This window comes from Hippocampus bargibanti, linkage group LG13, assembly GCF_051943395.1.
Source record: "Hippocampus bargibanti isolate YZ-2025 linkage group LG13, ASM5194339v1, whole genome shotgun sequence".
NCBI lineage: Eukaryota > Metazoa > Chordata > Actinopteri > Syngnathiformes > Syngnathidae > Hippocampus > Hippocampus bargibanti.
The window spans coordinates 19,005,674-19,022,817 of record NC_142746.1 but is presented as its reverse complement, the minus strand read 5'-3'; the positions used below and the strand labels follow the sequence as shown (position 1 = coordinate 19,022,817).

The following is a 17,144-nucleotide window of genomic DNA, read 5'->3' as shown; positions in this document are numbered from 1 at the left end:
GACAGTCATCAACGCCCATCTTTAAAAAAAAATCAAGGTTTTTGGGTGTGCCTTACACACCGGAAAATAATTAAGTATTTTAAACGTTTTTCCATATATAAGGCACACCGGATTATAAGGCACATGACAGGCTTTTGAAAAAAATGGCTTCGAGGTGCACCTTATAGTGTGGAAAATACGGTAATCATAAGGGGATTCAGATAATGATGCATAGGAAATAGAACAGTGAGGTGAACATCAGTTATATCACACATAAGCCATAGGCAAAAGGTTTATATTTCAAGAGGTATATATACTACCTGCACATCGGTGCTTTTAGCAGAGTTCAACCTGGAGTCTTTACTGCTTAAAGTACTTTCCCTCTCTTTTCCTATATTATCGTCTTCTGGAAGTGTCGCGGTGGTGCCTTCCTGTTGAGAAAAATGAGGTGAAAAAATGATTAAGCAAGCCATCAAAAACTATGAATACATTCGCTGCCATTCCCAAATTTATTCTGGAATTGAAAAGCATGACGTGGAGCGCCATTCTCGAATTTGTTCAGATTTTGGTTGCCGATAAAGCGCTGGTCAGACCTCTGGCAATGTTAATCCGAAAATTGTCATTTATTCGGGAATTGAAAAGCATCGTGTGGAGTACCATTCTTGTTTTGGTTTTTATTGCGGGTGGGAGCGTTGATCAAGCTGCGGTCAGAACAATGGTTTTCCCTCCAACGAGGGGGCAGCATTTGCCTTTTGTACAGCCGCCCCCATTTAAGCTCAGATAACTCCAGATCTATATAATTTAGGAATTAACTCTTTTTTTCTGATGAAAGAAGAGAGTCTAAGGCAGGGGTGTCAAAGTCATTTTTTGCCGCGGGCCACATTGTAGTTATGGTTTCCTCTCGAGGGCCGTTATGAATTTGGGGAACCCATTAGAATGTTTAAATCCCTTCAAATGGCATGGGTCTTAAACTTCGGTTGAGGGCCGCTTTCCTGTATGCTTTCCATCTCTCCATGCTGCAACACAACTGATTGAAATGACCAAGGCCGTTATCAGGCCTCTGCATGGCTTGCTGATGAGCTGATCATTTGAATCAGGTGTTTTCTAGCAGAAAAGCTGCCCTCAAGGATCGGAGTTTGAGACCCATGGTCTAAGGTTTCTTACGCTGCATTGAATGTTTATGTAGTCCTAAAACTCAATATTCTGTGGGTCCTGCTATTTGAGTGAAAATGACAAAAACCCTGGCACTTGAGTGGACAATTTTTGCACGTCGTCTGGCAATGAATGAGTTAAAGGCCCTTCTTGACGTTTTGAAATAAATAAGTAACACACAGTATAGGGATTGCTGGTTTTTTTCTTCAAAGTCACATTTCGGTTTTTGTACCATGAGGTGTTTGTCCCAGAGCGAAGACATATAGACAGGATCCTCCTGGACAGCCAGTAGTCTCAGGGTCTTCCCTAACAAACTCAGGCAACGTGCTTTCATCTCTATGTCATCCAAAGGGGAAGAGTTCACCGCAGCCAGCTGGCCCAATGATGTCTGGCCTAATGTGCTGCCCACGTTCATCCACTCCTGTACAAGACATCAAGATACAAAGTCATCTGAAATTTTTAGGGATTATCCTGTCATAGGTTTCCTTTATAGAAAACACTTGGGTGGGAAAGAATGAAATACTGGTAAGATAAAAACAGTCGGGTAAAATAGTTATTTGTGCTATTATCCACGATGAAGATGGAGAGTGAGAAAGGTAAAGTAGCGGGCAGAAAAATCTTAACTAGACATAATGATTGCAGTACTTAACTGTAATGTGCTTGGACACAAACGAAATTATATCACCTCTCTGCAATTATAGTATTTATTAAGTTGATTGAAGGAGTGCTTAAAGTCTTAGCTTGTTTCCACTTACATCCTTAAATGCCTCTCTTTAGCTTTGTCTTGTTCATCTTCATGCTATTAATATTGGATGACCAATTTTCCATTTTAACAGGTTGGGCAATGCAGTTGCTTATTGTTATGGTTATTTTTTAGGCATGTTTATTGGTAATATGGCTTTTCAAAATGTATTTTTAATGTCAGGTGGAGGGTTGTCAAGTCTGTCTATCAACATCTTTGATCAAAGGATGACAACGGAAACATGCTTGTTTCAACCTTCAAAGCATCCCAAACCTTTCTGTAGTCTTCTTACTGACCTGTGACTAAAGACAAACCTGTTTGCCAATTTATTTATGTATCTACTTATTTATCTACTTATTTATTCATCTATTTATTTGTATATTTCTGTATTTATTTATTTATTCATTTATTATTCATGTAATTATTGATTTATTTATTCATGTATTTATTCGTGTATGTACTCATGCATTCATGTATTTATTCATGTATTCATTCATTAATTCATTCACTTAATTAATCATTCATTTATTCATTCATTCATCTGTGTATTTATTGCTTTATTATTCATTAATTTATTTATTTGTTCATTTATTTATTTATTGATCTCTTTTGTTTATGTATTCATTTATTTATACATTTATTCATACATGTATTCATTTATTTATTTATCTGTGCATTTATTTATGTAGTTCTTTATTCAGGTAGTTATCTGTTTATTTGTTTGTGTATTTGTTTACCTGTTTAATTATCGATGTATCTATTTATCTATTTATCTAAATGTATTTATTTTTACTTAATTATTGGTTCTTGGTATGCCACGCACTCGCAACTCTAGGACCTTATATTGATTGGGTAAACAGGGTCTAATAAATGAAATTGTAAAGCTCAATTTTAAACTTTGTGGCAAAGGCTGTGAACACTTTTTTGTGAATGTAAAAGAATAAAAAAAAAACATTAAATTATAGGATCCGAATCAGAGTTATTGGACAAGTACAACACAAGTTCATGATAGAGTGTATTGACAGAGTTTATGCAACAACTACCTGTTCAATAGAGTTGGTTTCGGGAATACTGCGCATAAAATCTTCAATTGCTATCTCAGCAATACTCTTGTCCTTGACTAATGCTCGGTTTACTATTTCTTCACAATGTTCCTCCAGTATTGCCAAACAAACATCCGCCAGGGTGAGACGGAGGCGTAGTAGTGTCCATTTGGGTGACAATATCACTCCACAACTCTGGCGAGAGAAACCATACACACGAGTGAGATCATACTCTGTAATGAAATGATAAACCGAAGAGAAATGCACACTTGCAGTATCATATTGAACAAATACACAGCTACTCACCCGCGGAAAAACATTTTCATTTTGACTGTAAAGTGTCCTTCAGTGTTTTGAAAGGCGCTTAGAAATAAAATGTATTGTTTTAATGTTATGCAAAGAAAACAATGCCATAATTAAATAGGGCAACAGCGCTATCTGCTGGTCATCTACTGTTATCACTGTTTCTCAGACAGCTGAGTCCTCATTGATAGGACATCTGATCCAAAACTTCATTGGTTTTCCAGCAAGTGTTATTTTATTTTATTTTTTTCTGATTCAATCATAATGTGTAGTAAATCAGGCAGCGTTTGACCTAAACCATCCTGGCTCTCAACCACTCAGACATCCATGTACATCTTGTACAGACATCTGGTGTAATTGTGTTGACAGGTTGCAGTGACAAAAGTTCTGTTCATACAGATATAAAATAATTACATTTTCCTGATATAAAAAGTGGGTGTTCATCACTTGATTGAGTGCTTCATGCATGTTATAGTTTTTTTTTATCATTATATTGGTTGATTCCTCTCTCCATTCCATCCCCTTTCGAATTCAAACATAAAGTTAAATACAAAGTACAATCATAATATCCAGATATAGTATTCCCAATATCATCAAAAACAACACAAAATTACATCAATTTCTTTTTTGCAATATTGGTAGAGTTTACTTACTGCCTCGTCCAGGTGGAGCAGGTTTTCGGCATTCAAAACCACACGTTCTTGTTCGGAAATTGCTAACCGCATGTGGGAGAGTCCATCGAGCAGAAATCGCTGCTTCTCCTTTTTGTCTGTAGCCTTGTTAGCCAGGAATCTTCAAATGGTTGATTTTGTTTTAAAAAGAGAAGAACATAAAGTGTGAGCGAAATGGTTGAGAGTAAGTTATCCGTAAAACACAAAACAAAACAAATGAAATCATATGCTATCCATTAATGTGACTTTTTATGAATCATCCCACCTCAAGACTCATTCAAAACAACTGCTTTTTGTCCATTATCACACATATGTTTCAATAAAATGTATTTATGAAACGTTGTCATTCCACTTTTGACGGGAAATAGTGCGTGTTTCATTGCTAAATGAATAATACTGCATACAATAATCCACAATACAATACATTCTGATTTATATAGCGCTTTCACAAGAAGTGAAGCTGTAACAAAGCGCTTAACAAAATAGCAAAATAATGAATACAAAAAAAGTAAAAACAATGGAGAGCTGTGCAATCTGAACAATTTTTCCTCACATACACTTTATTGTTGAAAGCATTTGAAGATGAAAGAGGTGAGAATCAAAACTAAAAAAATGTTTATATCTGCATCTAGACAAATTGTTCTGTATCAAACAAAGATACTCCCAATGTCACTCAAATCAAAATCTAGAGTAATTGACTGACCTCAGACCATATGTGCACTCTTCATTGCTTTTTGCAGCATGGTCTCTGTAGTTAAGTTGAGTGAAAACTTTTGCACATTGCCCGAGTGTATCACAAGCAGCTTTTAGCATCTGCATTTCCTGTGTGGAGAGTAAAACTCCAGGATCACTGCCAGTCATGGCATTTAAACACTCAATGGCACCCCTGGAATACAGCAAAAAAGGTTATTTTGAGGACATAAATATAGAATTTTTTTTCTTTAATCGGATCAAAGATGTCTCATAACATCACGCACACCAAGCACAGCCAAAGGTTCCCTCAAAGGACTAACGCTGAACAAGATTTTTCAATATTTTTTTTTTGAATGTACATCTGAAATATGTAGGATGAATCAGTACAATTACCTCATTTCTAATGATGTCATTAAAAAGGTGATCTCTGAGACTCGATTCACTCTTTGTTTCAGAACCACTGTCAAAGCTTCACACCCGTGCTTGATGATTTGATCAATCTGTTCAAAAATAACAGTTGAAATAATTTGGGGACTTTTCAGTCTAATTGGAGAGTGTGTTCTTTACCTTGGCTTGTGCATCATGGAGTCTTTGCCCTACCACAGCAGCAACCTTTGTAAGTGTAAACCTGTACCAAAAGTGTTCATCCCCTCCAAGGGCTTGAGCCTTATCCAGAAGGTGAAGGGCCTGTGGGTGGTCATGTTCTTGACAAGCGAGAGTAGCCAAACCAAGCAAGATTCTTGGCATGGCAGTCTGGTCTTCAAATTCCTGATTTCAATCAACAAAACAAAAACAAAACATGACAAGGTCTTAAAGTTTGCTCACTTCAATGGAAATTCTCTGAACTCACTACTGCAACCAACTGAGCTTCTGCCAGCAATTGCCGGGCTCCTTGGTAGAGTCCCATCTCCAGGCAGACCTCTGCTTTGTCAACCCAAATATTCAACCGGAAAAAATTCTTCCTCTGTAAATGTGACTCCGTATCTGATTCCTGGAAATGGTGGATAATCACGGAAGAGGTGCGAGTCAACCCTGGTTTCGTCAGTTTCTTGGGCAAAGATAAGGGTGACAACTAAAAAAGTTATTGAATTAAGACCTGATATTCAATAAAAAAAAATAATAATAATAATGACATGTTCTTAGAGTACCATATTTTCTGGTGTACAAGGTGCACTCAAAAGCCATGTTTTTCTTCAAAAGATGACCCTGCGCCTTGTATGCAGGTGAGCCAGAACAGGTCACGCAATGACTGTCAGCAGCCATGACTCCAATTTCCTCTTTAAAAGAAGTAGCGCGTAACCCCAGACCTCTACTGTAGTGCCGTACGTGGTGTGCCTTATATTTGGAAAGGTCATATATTTATATATTATATTTGGAAAACCTTTTTCATTCAGTGGAGGTGTGCCTTATATATGGAAAATGTTTGAAAATACAGCATTCATTGGGAGTGTGCCTTATACACGGGAAACTATGGTAGATTGACAGCTATGGCAGGATTCTTTGAGGCATGACGTACATATCAAGTTGAAATACAAGCCTTCAACAATAAATAAATAATAAATACATTAATGGATTAATAATAAACAAATAAAAAAATAAAACATCAATAATAAATAATAGACACATAAATAATACACAAATAGTAAATAGACTAAACAAAAGAACAAACTAAAAAAATAAAGCAAACAAATAAATAAATACATGAAGAGGCCAAGATAAACAAACAAAAATTAAAGCGGAAGTAAAAAAAAAGTGTACAATGGGGGATATATAAATACACACATTTCCGATAAATGCCAATGGTTATTTAAGAAAATTAATACAAATATTTTTGAACACACTACATAGACAAAGCTGCGTGTGAATATTCAATAGTTGATGCAGTAACAAAGCAGAAAAAGCTTTTTGGCCTGACCTGATTATGCGACGTGTACAGGCGTCTTCGCTCCTGTAAAAGAGTGATTGCTCTGTGGCACCTAAGGTGGTAAATAAAATTTTATGTCGGTTAATGATGCTACATGAAGAAAACAAAATACAAACAAATTTGAGTGCTTTTCATACGTGATTTGTTCTTCTTCCTGTATTTTCATCAGATTCAATAAAGTTTCATGATATGAGCAATGAGACTCCATGCCAAGTTGACAGCAGGTCTTTACTATTCTGGTAAGGAAAGACGGGCATAAAGAAAATATATGATGCATATCTGTACATATCATATCATATTTAAAAGTTTCATGCTTAGAAGGCCCACAATAGAAGCACAGAAAATGTGGGGTCAATCCGAGGTGAACAGACGCAGCCTGTTAACTGTCATCTTGATGTAGGAGATCTGGATTGGATTACATTCCGATTTAGTAAACTCCTTGACAGAAGGAGGTCATTAGCCAGGTTAAAAATCTATCAGTTCATGGAAAAGACAACCAATTAAAATGTCTACATTCTGTTGTTTTATAGATGTTGGTGCTTGGGACGTCCAGGGGCGTGGTATTCAAATCAAGAAGACAATGTTTTACTCATGTATCACTTAAATTTGTATTTACTCTCCATAAATAGCTTGGCAGAGGGCTGCAGAAGTTGGGTGTCGGTCAGGAATGGCTGCGCCCCCTGCCGGCAGTAAAAGACAATCTTCCTGTGTTCGACCTTTGTTCACAGTGCCCGACGAATATCTCTGACAGTATCCAACATGATTATGCCTGATGATCTATTGCAACATGTCAATATTTTTACCTGAGTCGATACAGATCAGAAAGGCTCATCCTACCCAAGAGGTCATGAGCGAATGTTTCAGCTAAATGCATAACGGGTAGGCTCAGGTGGTTCAACGAGAGGGAATCAAGCTCCTTTTCCAGAAGATCAAGATAAAACAAGCTCTGGGTCTAACAATAGGCACATAAAATAATACATTGTTAAAAAAAAAAAAAAAAGAACAACTACAAAAAGTTAACAAAAATTAGCCTTACCTGATTGGTAATGCTGTGAATACCGATGCACTGCGGGTTACAATTTGTTTTGAACGTGTAACGGACCTGATCCGAGCTAGTGTATTTAATCCAGTACTCCAGAGTAGAAGGAAGAGCGGCATCCAAAACAGGCTTTGGATTCGATTCTGGTGGAGTAGGCTGCATGCAGGTGATCCACACACACACGAAAAATATTTACCTTATCAAAATCACTTATGAAAGTAAATCACTTATATGAATGAAAGGAGTAATAAAAATCATAAAGTACATCTTTCACTTTTTTGCCTTTGGCTTTGTCTTTTTTGTTTCCAGCGGGAGTGGTAGAAAGGCCTTTTGGAAGTTCACTGGGAGTCAGAGAAACAACTGCTGTTGACATCTGCAAAGATAAAAAAAAAAAAAAAATCACACATATTTGACAGATTTAATTTAATCATAATCAAATTAAATAGAGCGCCGATGCATATGTAGAAGTATCGCGGCTAGGAATTGAAGCGGATTTACGTGAGACAGACTCTTTTCGTCAATGGATGCTGCAGCTTTGTGTATGCTTTCAACATTTAGCTTGTAGCAGACGTGCATATTTCACCATAACATTCCTTATCCACTGGTGAAAAGGACGCTTTGATCCTCTCCTCTTTCATCTAGAACTGCTTCATACAACAAAGAGGCTGCAGAAAGTGTTTAAGATTGAATCACAGTGTCTTTTGTTGTGTCACATTATTTGTTATTTAGTTTTTTTGTTGCGTTTTGACATCAAGATGGTGCCGCAAGAGTGGCGGCCTTTACAGCAAGTCCTATATTTTGTTTTTCTACTTCTTCCTTTCCTTTACTTTTATTTACATCACTTTGCTGCTTTAAAATGTAAATTTCTCCACTGTGAGACTAATGAAGGCTGATCCAATTATAACGCATTTATTTTGAAAGTGCTTTTAATTTTACGCAAATCCACTTTAATATGTGACTACTATCGTGTGATTTAAACGATTGTAGTCAAGGTGGGAGGTGATGAAGGCGCGGATGAGAGTTTGGCCGATATTGAAAAAAAGTGAAGAGCGGAGATGAGAAATATTTTTGAGGTGGAAGAAAGCAGTTTTGGTGACTTGGGAGGGTTTTTGGTGCAAATGTGTGATTGTTGGGAGTTGTGGAATAAAGACAGTTGTGTGTTTGCTTCTATTTGACTGCCACAATATCAATAAACTCCATCCCTTCCGAACATACTCACCTGCCATATTTGGAGAACAAAGTCACATGCTCTGAGCAGGTTAAACTGGTGTTCGGATGAATTTCTATCTGCCATGACAGCAAGCAGTGTGTGTGCTTGTACCAAGCTGTCAAGGCGTTGCACCTCAGTCACACTGGACACAGTCTGCGCAAATGACAGTCCTTGAACAACAGCCAGAGTTTCACATTTTACAGAGCTCGGATCCATCTCCTGTGAGTCTTCTTCTAGACAGAAAAATGAACAAACAAACAAACCGATAAAGAGGTGTTCTAAACACAGGCAAATGTTAACAGTGAATACAGAGAAATAGAAAATGGAGTACGCCACATCATCTCACATATCAATCCATGAAACACCCACAAAATGAAATGATGATGATGATGCTGATTATTATTATTATTATTATTATAAAACGACACGTTAAACATATCACAAACATGCAAAATTTTGCACTTTTTGCTAGGATTTGCCTGATGCATAAAAATGCCTTGGAAAAAAAAATGACAACGCCTTCCACATGCTGCAGTGCAACGCTATCTTCATGCAAACATGTGAAGGTGTTTGTATCAAATTGTGACTGACTTTTCTGACTGACATTTGACCAGAAAATTAAATTAAATAAAACTGGCTCCAGCCATCCGCTTTATAAAGGCCCAGTTAAAAAAAATACCACATTCGACATAAATTACACTCACCTGACACAGGTCCATCTGTACAAATGAAAGCCAAAAGAAAGAAAAAATCAACAATAGACCTAAATTAACAGTAACATTGCAAACAAATGTAGTCAGTGAGTAGTACCTGATTTTTCTGACTGATCTGTTTCCAAATGGAGCAGAATGTCAATGGCCCACTGAACTTGATGCTGAGCCTCCTCCGTGGACAAGTTGTTACAGTACAGCCATGCTCCAAACGAAAGCAGGAAGCTGACTTTTTGCCATTGATTTTCCTCAGACTTAAATACAATCACAAATTCATATTTTAAAAAGAAAGAGAACATAAAAATCATGTAAATATCGCAGCGAGTTTGACCATACGTTGAAAACGGTGTAATGTAATGATATCTCGATTCCACAAGATGGGGGTAAAAACTAGTTTATTTTATGGACTCCCAAAGACGACCGGTCTTATTAAAATTCAGAACATCAAGTATTACCGTTGCATCATTATTTTGACTTACCATGAGAGATGTGACTGATTTCTGATAGCAGGTCAGCTGCTGTGTCACGTTGCAAGAAGACAGCGCTGCTTTGTGCCACATTAACGAACAATTATGCTCTTCTTTGCCTTGTAAGGTCTGCATGTCCATCAATACGCTTTCCCCCAGCCGTGCCTTGATCTGAATGCGATATTTCAACAGAAGTCTGTGGAAAAACAAAAAACAGGAACTTAGAACATTTCTTTCACCCTTCTCTTTTTTTTTTTAAATCAATTTTATTAGATTTACTTACAGTCTGTGTTTGGTGCCAGGCATGTCCCTAACGGCATTATCCAACAGCTGCAGAGCACCATTGTAATCTGTTCTATCAATGTATATTTGAAGCAACAGACAATACATCGATGATCTCAGGTTTAGGACTTCTTCATCTGCTCACAGGGACACGTACAAACACGTATAGAATATAGAATTAAGGGCAAAATGCAATGTTGGAAAGTGTGTGATATCTATCTATCCATCCATCTACCCTATGTACGTATGTACGTACGTACCTATGTCTTTATGTACCTACCTATCTATCGCGTAAAAATGGACTATCTAGCAAGCGATGTAGCTTGCTAGATAGTCCATATTTACAAGATAGCTAGCTAGTTAGCTAGCTAGATCGATCGATGAAAGGTTCTATGTACATAGGTAGATCTTACTTGGTGCTTCGGGTTTGGAACTACCAAGGGGGGCTCCTTTCTGCAAAGGTTTCACTTTGTCCTGTTTCTGAAACATTAAATGCGGGGGGAAAAAATGTACTAAATTGGATTGTCTGCTACAAATAGCATTATTTGACACTTTATGAAAATATATCTGGGTTCATTGTTCATGACCATTTCTTGAGTACTGATATGGCCCACTGTCTGTGTACCGGTACTCATATTGACAGAAAATAAACAGATTTTACTCATCAAAAATGCTGTCTGCCAATAATGGCAACAGACCTTTATCACATAAAATCTCACAGTGGGAAATCTATCAGTGCAGGTGTCAATTTGGCGTAAGAAAGAGGGACATCATACATTTGTATGTTTTGGATAAGTAAGAAGCAAGGCATTGAGAATTGCCTCCAACGGCTCTTTAAGCTGATGTCTTTCCTCGGGAGATTGTGTCAGAGGTAGGCAATTGTTCCAGTAATGCCTGGCGGCTGTAAAACAAAGTTCCGAATGCCCAGCTTTGTGTGCATACCTGTAAAGAGAATACAGTAAAGTCTCGTTATATCGATATCGGATATATCGATAGTCTCGGTTATATCGATACTATTTCTATGCACGCATGGAGAAAATTACATGCAAACAGGGTCGGATATATCGATAGTCCCTGTTATATCGATATTTTTTCGGACTCCCTTGAATATCGATATAACGAGACTTTACTGTATATATTATAGCATATTTCATAAATATGAGGCTGAGTGACTGAATTAGGATCCTTCAACGAGTTGGGCCCGAGTCGTTGAATCAGTACACATATAAATACACCACCTGACACTAGACAGAAGCATGTCCATAGCTGTTTTATAAATATGGACATCTCCGATGGACTCATGGATTGAGCTCAACCCCCTCAAACAGGCTGCTGTGCTCAGCATCTCATTCACTGCAGGTAGACCATACCTAGGTAAGATTAACCAGGAAACGATTACAGTATTTTCCGTACTCCAGTATAAGGTGCATCCAAAAGCCTTGATTATCTCCAAAAGATGACCATGCGCCTTGTACTTACAAAAGGCAAGGGGTGGTATTAAGACACGTGGATGCCGCATCCTCGAGCTGCATCGCTCTTTCAGTGCAGCTAAGGACCAAACTGTATTCTGTGGCATGGTGGCAGAAGGCAGCAAGCTGACACCATGTCTGCAACTCCACCACAGCGTCAGTCCATTTGCAATTAGACACCATGGTCACCAGCTTTTTTTTGGGGGGACAAAAGACAAAATAAAGGGACAGTAAATGAAAAAGGGGCCGAAAATACATGTATGTAAGGGTATGATTGGAGTGATTACGTGAGAAAGATAGCAAGAAGCAAGTTGATGCAGGTACGTACCGTTGAGAGACTGGGATCATAACCCTCCGCGGGACTACAATCTTTATAGGACTGAAGCATCTCCACTGCAATCAGCACGCGAGTCATCGGTGACATTTCTTCATTCTGTCAAGTTGGAACAAGAATGATCTTTATTTTTTATTTAGTTGGACACAGTGATCTTTTGAAGTTAGCAAGATATGATTATGAATGACTGCTTTGTGAGAAGAAGAGGCAAACGAGGGAAAGTATTACTATAGATCAGGGGTGATTAGTACGTCGATCGCGATCAACCAGTTGATCTCCAAGGTACTGCTATCATGAATGGCGCTACACAAATAAAGTTGAGTTGTTTTGAAAAAAAAAACAAAAAAAAAACTCGATGTCCATCATTAAGACATCCCATCACTTGATTGATACACCGGACAACCAATAAAGACAACACTTGAGACTATTTATGCACTGCAAAGTCTTTGTCAAGGCAAGTTTGTGATCCTCAATGCTTTGGCTCTGCTTCAAAATTCTGCCCGTAAAGCATACCAAGAGAATCCATGTTTGCAACAAGTGCAAATTCTCCATTTATTGATTTTCTAACATGTTCATCCTCGAGAGTGTTGTCGCAGGCCATGCTGGAGCCAATCCCAGCTGTTCTCGGGCAGAAAGCGGGGGACACCCTAAAACGGGTTGCCAGGCAATTGGAAGGCACACATAGATGAACAACTATGCGATGTGTGATGAGATATCGATTTTGACCCAAGAGATTGCAATCGAAGGTTGACAGAGAGAATAGTACCTTTTCATCTGCGTCCGTTTGGCAGCCAGTCTGCTGCTGCAAGAGGATTTTGATCTGGGCCCATGTAGCCACCAGTTGCTTTTGGACAGCAATGGGTACTGCCTCTCCTATGGTGTTGCCATTGGATATGGAAAGGGCGTAGTTACATAGCTAAGAGTGAAGACAAGATATTATTTAAGGTGACTTAAATGTATTTTTTTACAAGATATCCACTAAAATCAGTGGTGGGCCGTCAGGGCCTGCAAGGCCTTCTCTGCTGGCCTAAAAATATCTGAATCAAAGACTAATGTGAATGATATTTTGTTCATGAATTCTTATTAACAAATTCCAAATTGTCTTTCAGCTTCCTTTCATTGTTTTTCACCTGTTGTGTTGCTTTCAGATGTGTATTTTCGTATTTAACCATTTAACCAATCACATTTCAGCCTTTATTAGTTACCAGGGTCAAACATTGGCCTGGATGCCTTCACAATCAGTTCTGAAAACATTGCTTTAACCAATCAGAGTTCGATTTGGCAATACAAGGCCTGCGGCTAGTGATACTATGATTGGCTAGTCACTAGCCAATCATAGTATCACTAGCCGCGAGTGATAAGGGAATACTGGCCAGAGCTAGCACACTGTATCTAGCACACTGTAGCTAACTGTATAAGCAAATATATTGTTGTGTTGATTTAATAGCGGTTTTGTCAATACACAATGGCCGAAGGAGGAGAAAAAAAATGGATTTGGTTGCAGATATACTGTTGTTAAAGCCATTTTCAACACAGACCTGTCAAGAATAGATGGACATCATTATGGTTTGATAGCTTCAAAGTGAGCAAAAATAGCAAATAATATTGCAATTTTATGAGGTTATTGTGAATCCACAGATTCATTGTAAAAAATCAAACAGTTTAATGAGAGTATTTCTTCAAGTCACCAGTTATTTCTTGGTCAACGACACCCTCTAGTGGATTGATTCAGATGTAGCACTACTGAAGGCCTAGGAGTGACATGCACAGCCCGCTACTGGCTAAAATGTTTGATAACAACAAAATAAACCTTTTATTAAACCGACATACCTCAAAAGCTTTTTGGACCTTAAGGAGCTCATCTGGTTCGAGCACAGGAGGTTGATTCACGATGACCTTTTCAGATTTGACCTTTCCCTTCTCTTCTAGAGGTTCTTGTTCCATCGTATCTGATACAGATAGATGCTGGTACAAACCTCGAGCAACAGCGTCACAAAGGAGGACCAAGAGAGCGTGATTTCTAGGGAGGAAAACGTGAATGTTATGTATAAACCATTTTTGGGAATGTTATGTCACAAACTTGGGAGTATATTGTCAATGTGGACAGTCAATGTCAATCAGGACAGTTTCCCTTAAACTGCAGTGATAAAAGCAATTCTGGCTCAGATATTACAGTAAAGTCTCGTTATATCGATATCGGATATATCGATAGTCCCGGTTATATCGATACTATTTCTATGCACACACGGGGAAAATTACATGCAAACAGGGTCGGATATATCGATAGTCCCGGTTATATCGATATTTTTTCGGACTCCCTTGAATATCGATATAACGAGACTTTACTGTATTTGCAAGATTGGGAATACTTCTTCTCAATAGGTGGTCATGAGTCGGATCACATCAGGGGTTCAACAAGGTTCATTTTGGGATCAATCCCAACTCATTCACTGCCATTCCCGAATGTATTCAATAATTGAAAAGCATGACGTGGTGTGCCATTCCCGAATTTGTTCGGGTTTTGTTTTTTCTTGCGGAGGGGTGCGGATCAAGCTCCGGTCAGACCTCTGACAATGTTTTTCCTTCCCACAAGGGGGTAGGTTTTGCCTTTTGTAAAGTCGCGTCCACTTCCATTGCAGATAACTCTAGAACCAAATAAGCTTGACATAAACATTTTTTGAAGGTTTCTTACGCTGCATTGAATGTTTATGTAGTCCTTAAACTCAATATTCTGTGGGTCCTGCAATTTGAGTGACAATGACAAAAACCTGGCACTGGAGTGGACACATATTTGCACATCATCTGGCAGTGAATAAGTTAATATTTATAAAATGCGACTTGCTCAGATTATGGAGCAACATAAAATCTCATCATACCTAAGCAGATGAGAGGCAAATTTACATTTCAGCGTCAATACATGTATTCTCTTGTGTTCATTAAATATGTTTATTCGTCAATTTAATGAGTGAGAAAAAACACAGGCTTTAGACTTTCTCTCAGTTGCATCAGATGGTTAAAAGCTAAGTGATGGATAGCAATTGACAACGCATTCCCTTACCCTGTGCATTCCGTCTTTTGAAACATCTCTATCAGGCTTTGGAAGGTGGGGATGAGACAGTTATAGTTTCCAGTCACCAACAAGTGCTTGTTGTAGTTCCATAAATAAATGGCGGAATTTGCCACAACCCAAGGTTCCCTGATCTGTGTTCCAAGCTCCGCTGCTCGCAGGAAAGTGGACGTGGCGTAGGCAGAAAGATCCTGGATCCAGTCTCTAATTGGAGTTGGATAGAGAATATCAATGTAATATCATTTTCTCTAGTTTCGCGTAAGTTTATTGTGTTCTATCATTACTTTTTAAGGGAATAGATATGGCGCAGTTGCCTTTTGTACAGCCGCCCCCATTTCAAGGTCAGATAACTCCAGACCCATATAAATTAGAAATTCTGATGAAAGAAGAGAGACCAAGGTTTCTTATGCTGAATTGAATGTTGATGTAGTTCTCAAACTCAATATTCTGTGGGTCCTGCAATTTGAGTGAAAATGACAAAATCCCTGGCACTGGAGTGAATGAGTTAAATATGGTAAATCATGCATTATCTGGCGTTTATCTGTTTTTAATTCGGGATGTTATGTTATTCATCAAAAATGTTGTAAAAATAAATAAAGGTGTCCAATTTTGAGAGTGTTAAGGCTACAAACTATGCGAATAATGAAAAAAATTAACTTCACAATGAAAAATGTTAATTAGTCATTCAAAGGAAAAAGATCAATAATATTTGCTTAATTATATTTGTTTGTCACATTAGTTTTTTTTCCTACGACAGTATATGCGATTTCAGTGTACCGTATTTTGCAGCGTAGAAGGTGCACGGGAGTATAAGGCGCACCCCCAACGAATGGTGTATTTTAAAACGTTTTCCATATATAAGGCGTACCAGAGTTCACCTTCAATGAATGAAAACATTTTTTCCAAATATAATATATACGTAGATAGATCAAAGTTTTCCAAATATAAAGCACATAACATTATACGGCATTAACGTAGAGCACAGGTGTCAAAGTCAAGGCCCGCGGGCCAAATCCGGCCCCCCACATCATTTTTTTCGGCCCGCGAAAGCAAATCAAACTTGTTAAATTCCATGATGATTGCTAAAATCTGAGCCAAAATTTCATATTTTTGGATGTCAACCACAATAAAAGTCATTATTCTTGACGTCAGATTTGAAAATGAGTTATTCATTAATTTGCTGTGTTCTCTATATGTAATATTTGAAGGGATTTAAACATTCTAATGGGTTCCCCAAATTCATAACGGCCCTCGAGAGGAAACCATAACTACAATGTGGCCCGCGGCAAAAAATGACTTTGACACCCCTGACTTAGAGGCTGGGGTTACACACTACTACTTCTACTAAGGAAAATTGAGTCAGTTACCGCCGACAGTTGTTGCGAGACCTGGTTTAGCTCAACATTACTTCACATATAAGGCATACCTGCGTATAAGGTGCAGGGTCATCTTTTGAAGAAAATTAAGGCTTTTGGGTGCGCCTTGTACACGGAAAATACGGTATTGACAAGATTGTCGTTTACCTGTAAATAATCCAATGAGGATCATCTTCAGACACACCAACATCCTGTGGCAGGACTGCAGGGCTGTTGAGCTGCACACCTTGCATTTGTAGTTTTTGGGCATTAGCCTGAATAAAAAAAAGACAAAGTCACATATATTTTTTTTTACAGTACTTCCATCATTTATCATTTAGGGTTACTTTTCAGAACTCTCCACGTATCGACAGAAATCTGCGGACCATTTTTCAATCCGGACGTTTATGCCCACAAGTGTTGCGGGCGTGCTGGAGCCCAACTTGGCTGACTTCAGGTAGTATGTGGGGTACATTGTGAAACTTTATGTATTATAAAGCAGCGGTTCTTAACATACCTCAGCGGTTATAAAGCATATTTCGGCTAAAAGGCGTAACTTCTTGGCACAGGGTTGATATTCTTCAAAGCTGCTAAGATTTTCGGAAGGGCTTTCGTCCTCGGAGCATTTTGATTCTGTACACAAATTGAGCGGTAAACCAGTGAAGCACATCATACTATTACCAACTTTTGTTCCTATTTTGGTA

At 38.2% G+C, this 17,144-nt stretch overlaps 1 protein-coding gene across 1 annotated transcript in view; it reads right to left on the bottom strand.

The window, feature by feature from the left end:
* cfap46 (cilia and flagella associated protein 46) overlaps nucleotides 1-17,144 on the bottom strand; it is a 44,415-nt gene that overhangs the window by 13,467 nt on the left and 13,804 nt on the right. The window contains exons 17-43 of the mRNA XM_089012007.1: nucleotides 16,958-17,073; nucleotides 16,609-16,715; nucleotides 15,077-15,289; nucleotides 13,849-14,038; nucleotides 12,785-12,934; nucleotides 12,013-12,117; nucleotides 11,695-11,876; nucleotides 11,454-11,585; nucleotides 10,992-11,157; nucleotides 10,629-10,689; nucleotides 10,217-10,352; nucleotides 9,946-10,129; nucleotides 9,567-9,720; nucleotides 8,762-8,989; nucleotides 7,821-7,906; nucleotides 7,544-7,702; nucleotides 7,311-7,459; nucleotides 6,645-6,743; nucleotides 6,499-6,559; nucleotides 5,434-5,574; nucleotides 5,151-5,351; nucleotides 4,977-5,083; nucleotides 4,594-4,776; nucleotides 3,873-4,011; nucleotides 2,917-3,111; nucleotides 1,348-1,552; nucleotides 300-406 (exon numbers count right to left, since the gene is read on the bottom strand). Coding sequence (XP_088868133.1) covers nucleotides 300-406; nucleotides 1,348-1,552; nucleotides 2,917-3,111; nucleotides 3,873-4,011; nucleotides 4,594-4,776; nucleotides 4,977-5,083; nucleotides 5,151-5,351; nucleotides 5,434-5,574; nucleotides 6,499-6,559; nucleotides 6,645-6,743; nucleotides 7,311-7,459; nucleotides 7,544-7,702; nucleotides 7,821-7,906; nucleotides 8,762-8,989; nucleotides 9,567-9,720; nucleotides 9,946-10,129; nucleotides 10,217-10,352; nucleotides 10,629-10,689; nucleotides 10,992-11,157; nucleotides 11,454-11,585; nucleotides 11,695-11,876; nucleotides 12,013-12,117; nucleotides 12,785-12,934; nucleotides 13,849-14,038; nucleotides 15,077-15,289; nucleotides 16,609-16,715; nucleotides 16,958-17,073 — 3,956 coding nt within the window. The remainder of the gene's footprint in view (nucleotides 1-299; nucleotides 407-1,347; nucleotides 1,553-2,916; nucleotides 3,112-3,872; nucleotides 4,012-4,593; nucleotides 4,777-4,976; nucleotides 5,084-5,150; nucleotides 5,352-5,433; nucleotides 5,575-6,498; nucleotides 6,560-6,644; nucleotides 6,744-7,310; nucleotides 7,460-7,543; nucleotides 7,703-7,820; nucleotides 7,907-8,761; nucleotides 8,990-9,566; nucleotides 9,721-9,945; nucleotides 10,130-10,216; nucleotides 10,353-10,628; nucleotides 10,690-10,991; nucleotides 11,158-11,453; nucleotides 11,586-11,694; nucleotides 11,877-12,012; nucleotides 12,118-12,784; nucleotides 12,935-13,848; nucleotides 14,039-15,076; nucleotides 15,290-16,608; nucleotides 16,716-16,957; nucleotides 17,074-17,144) is intronic.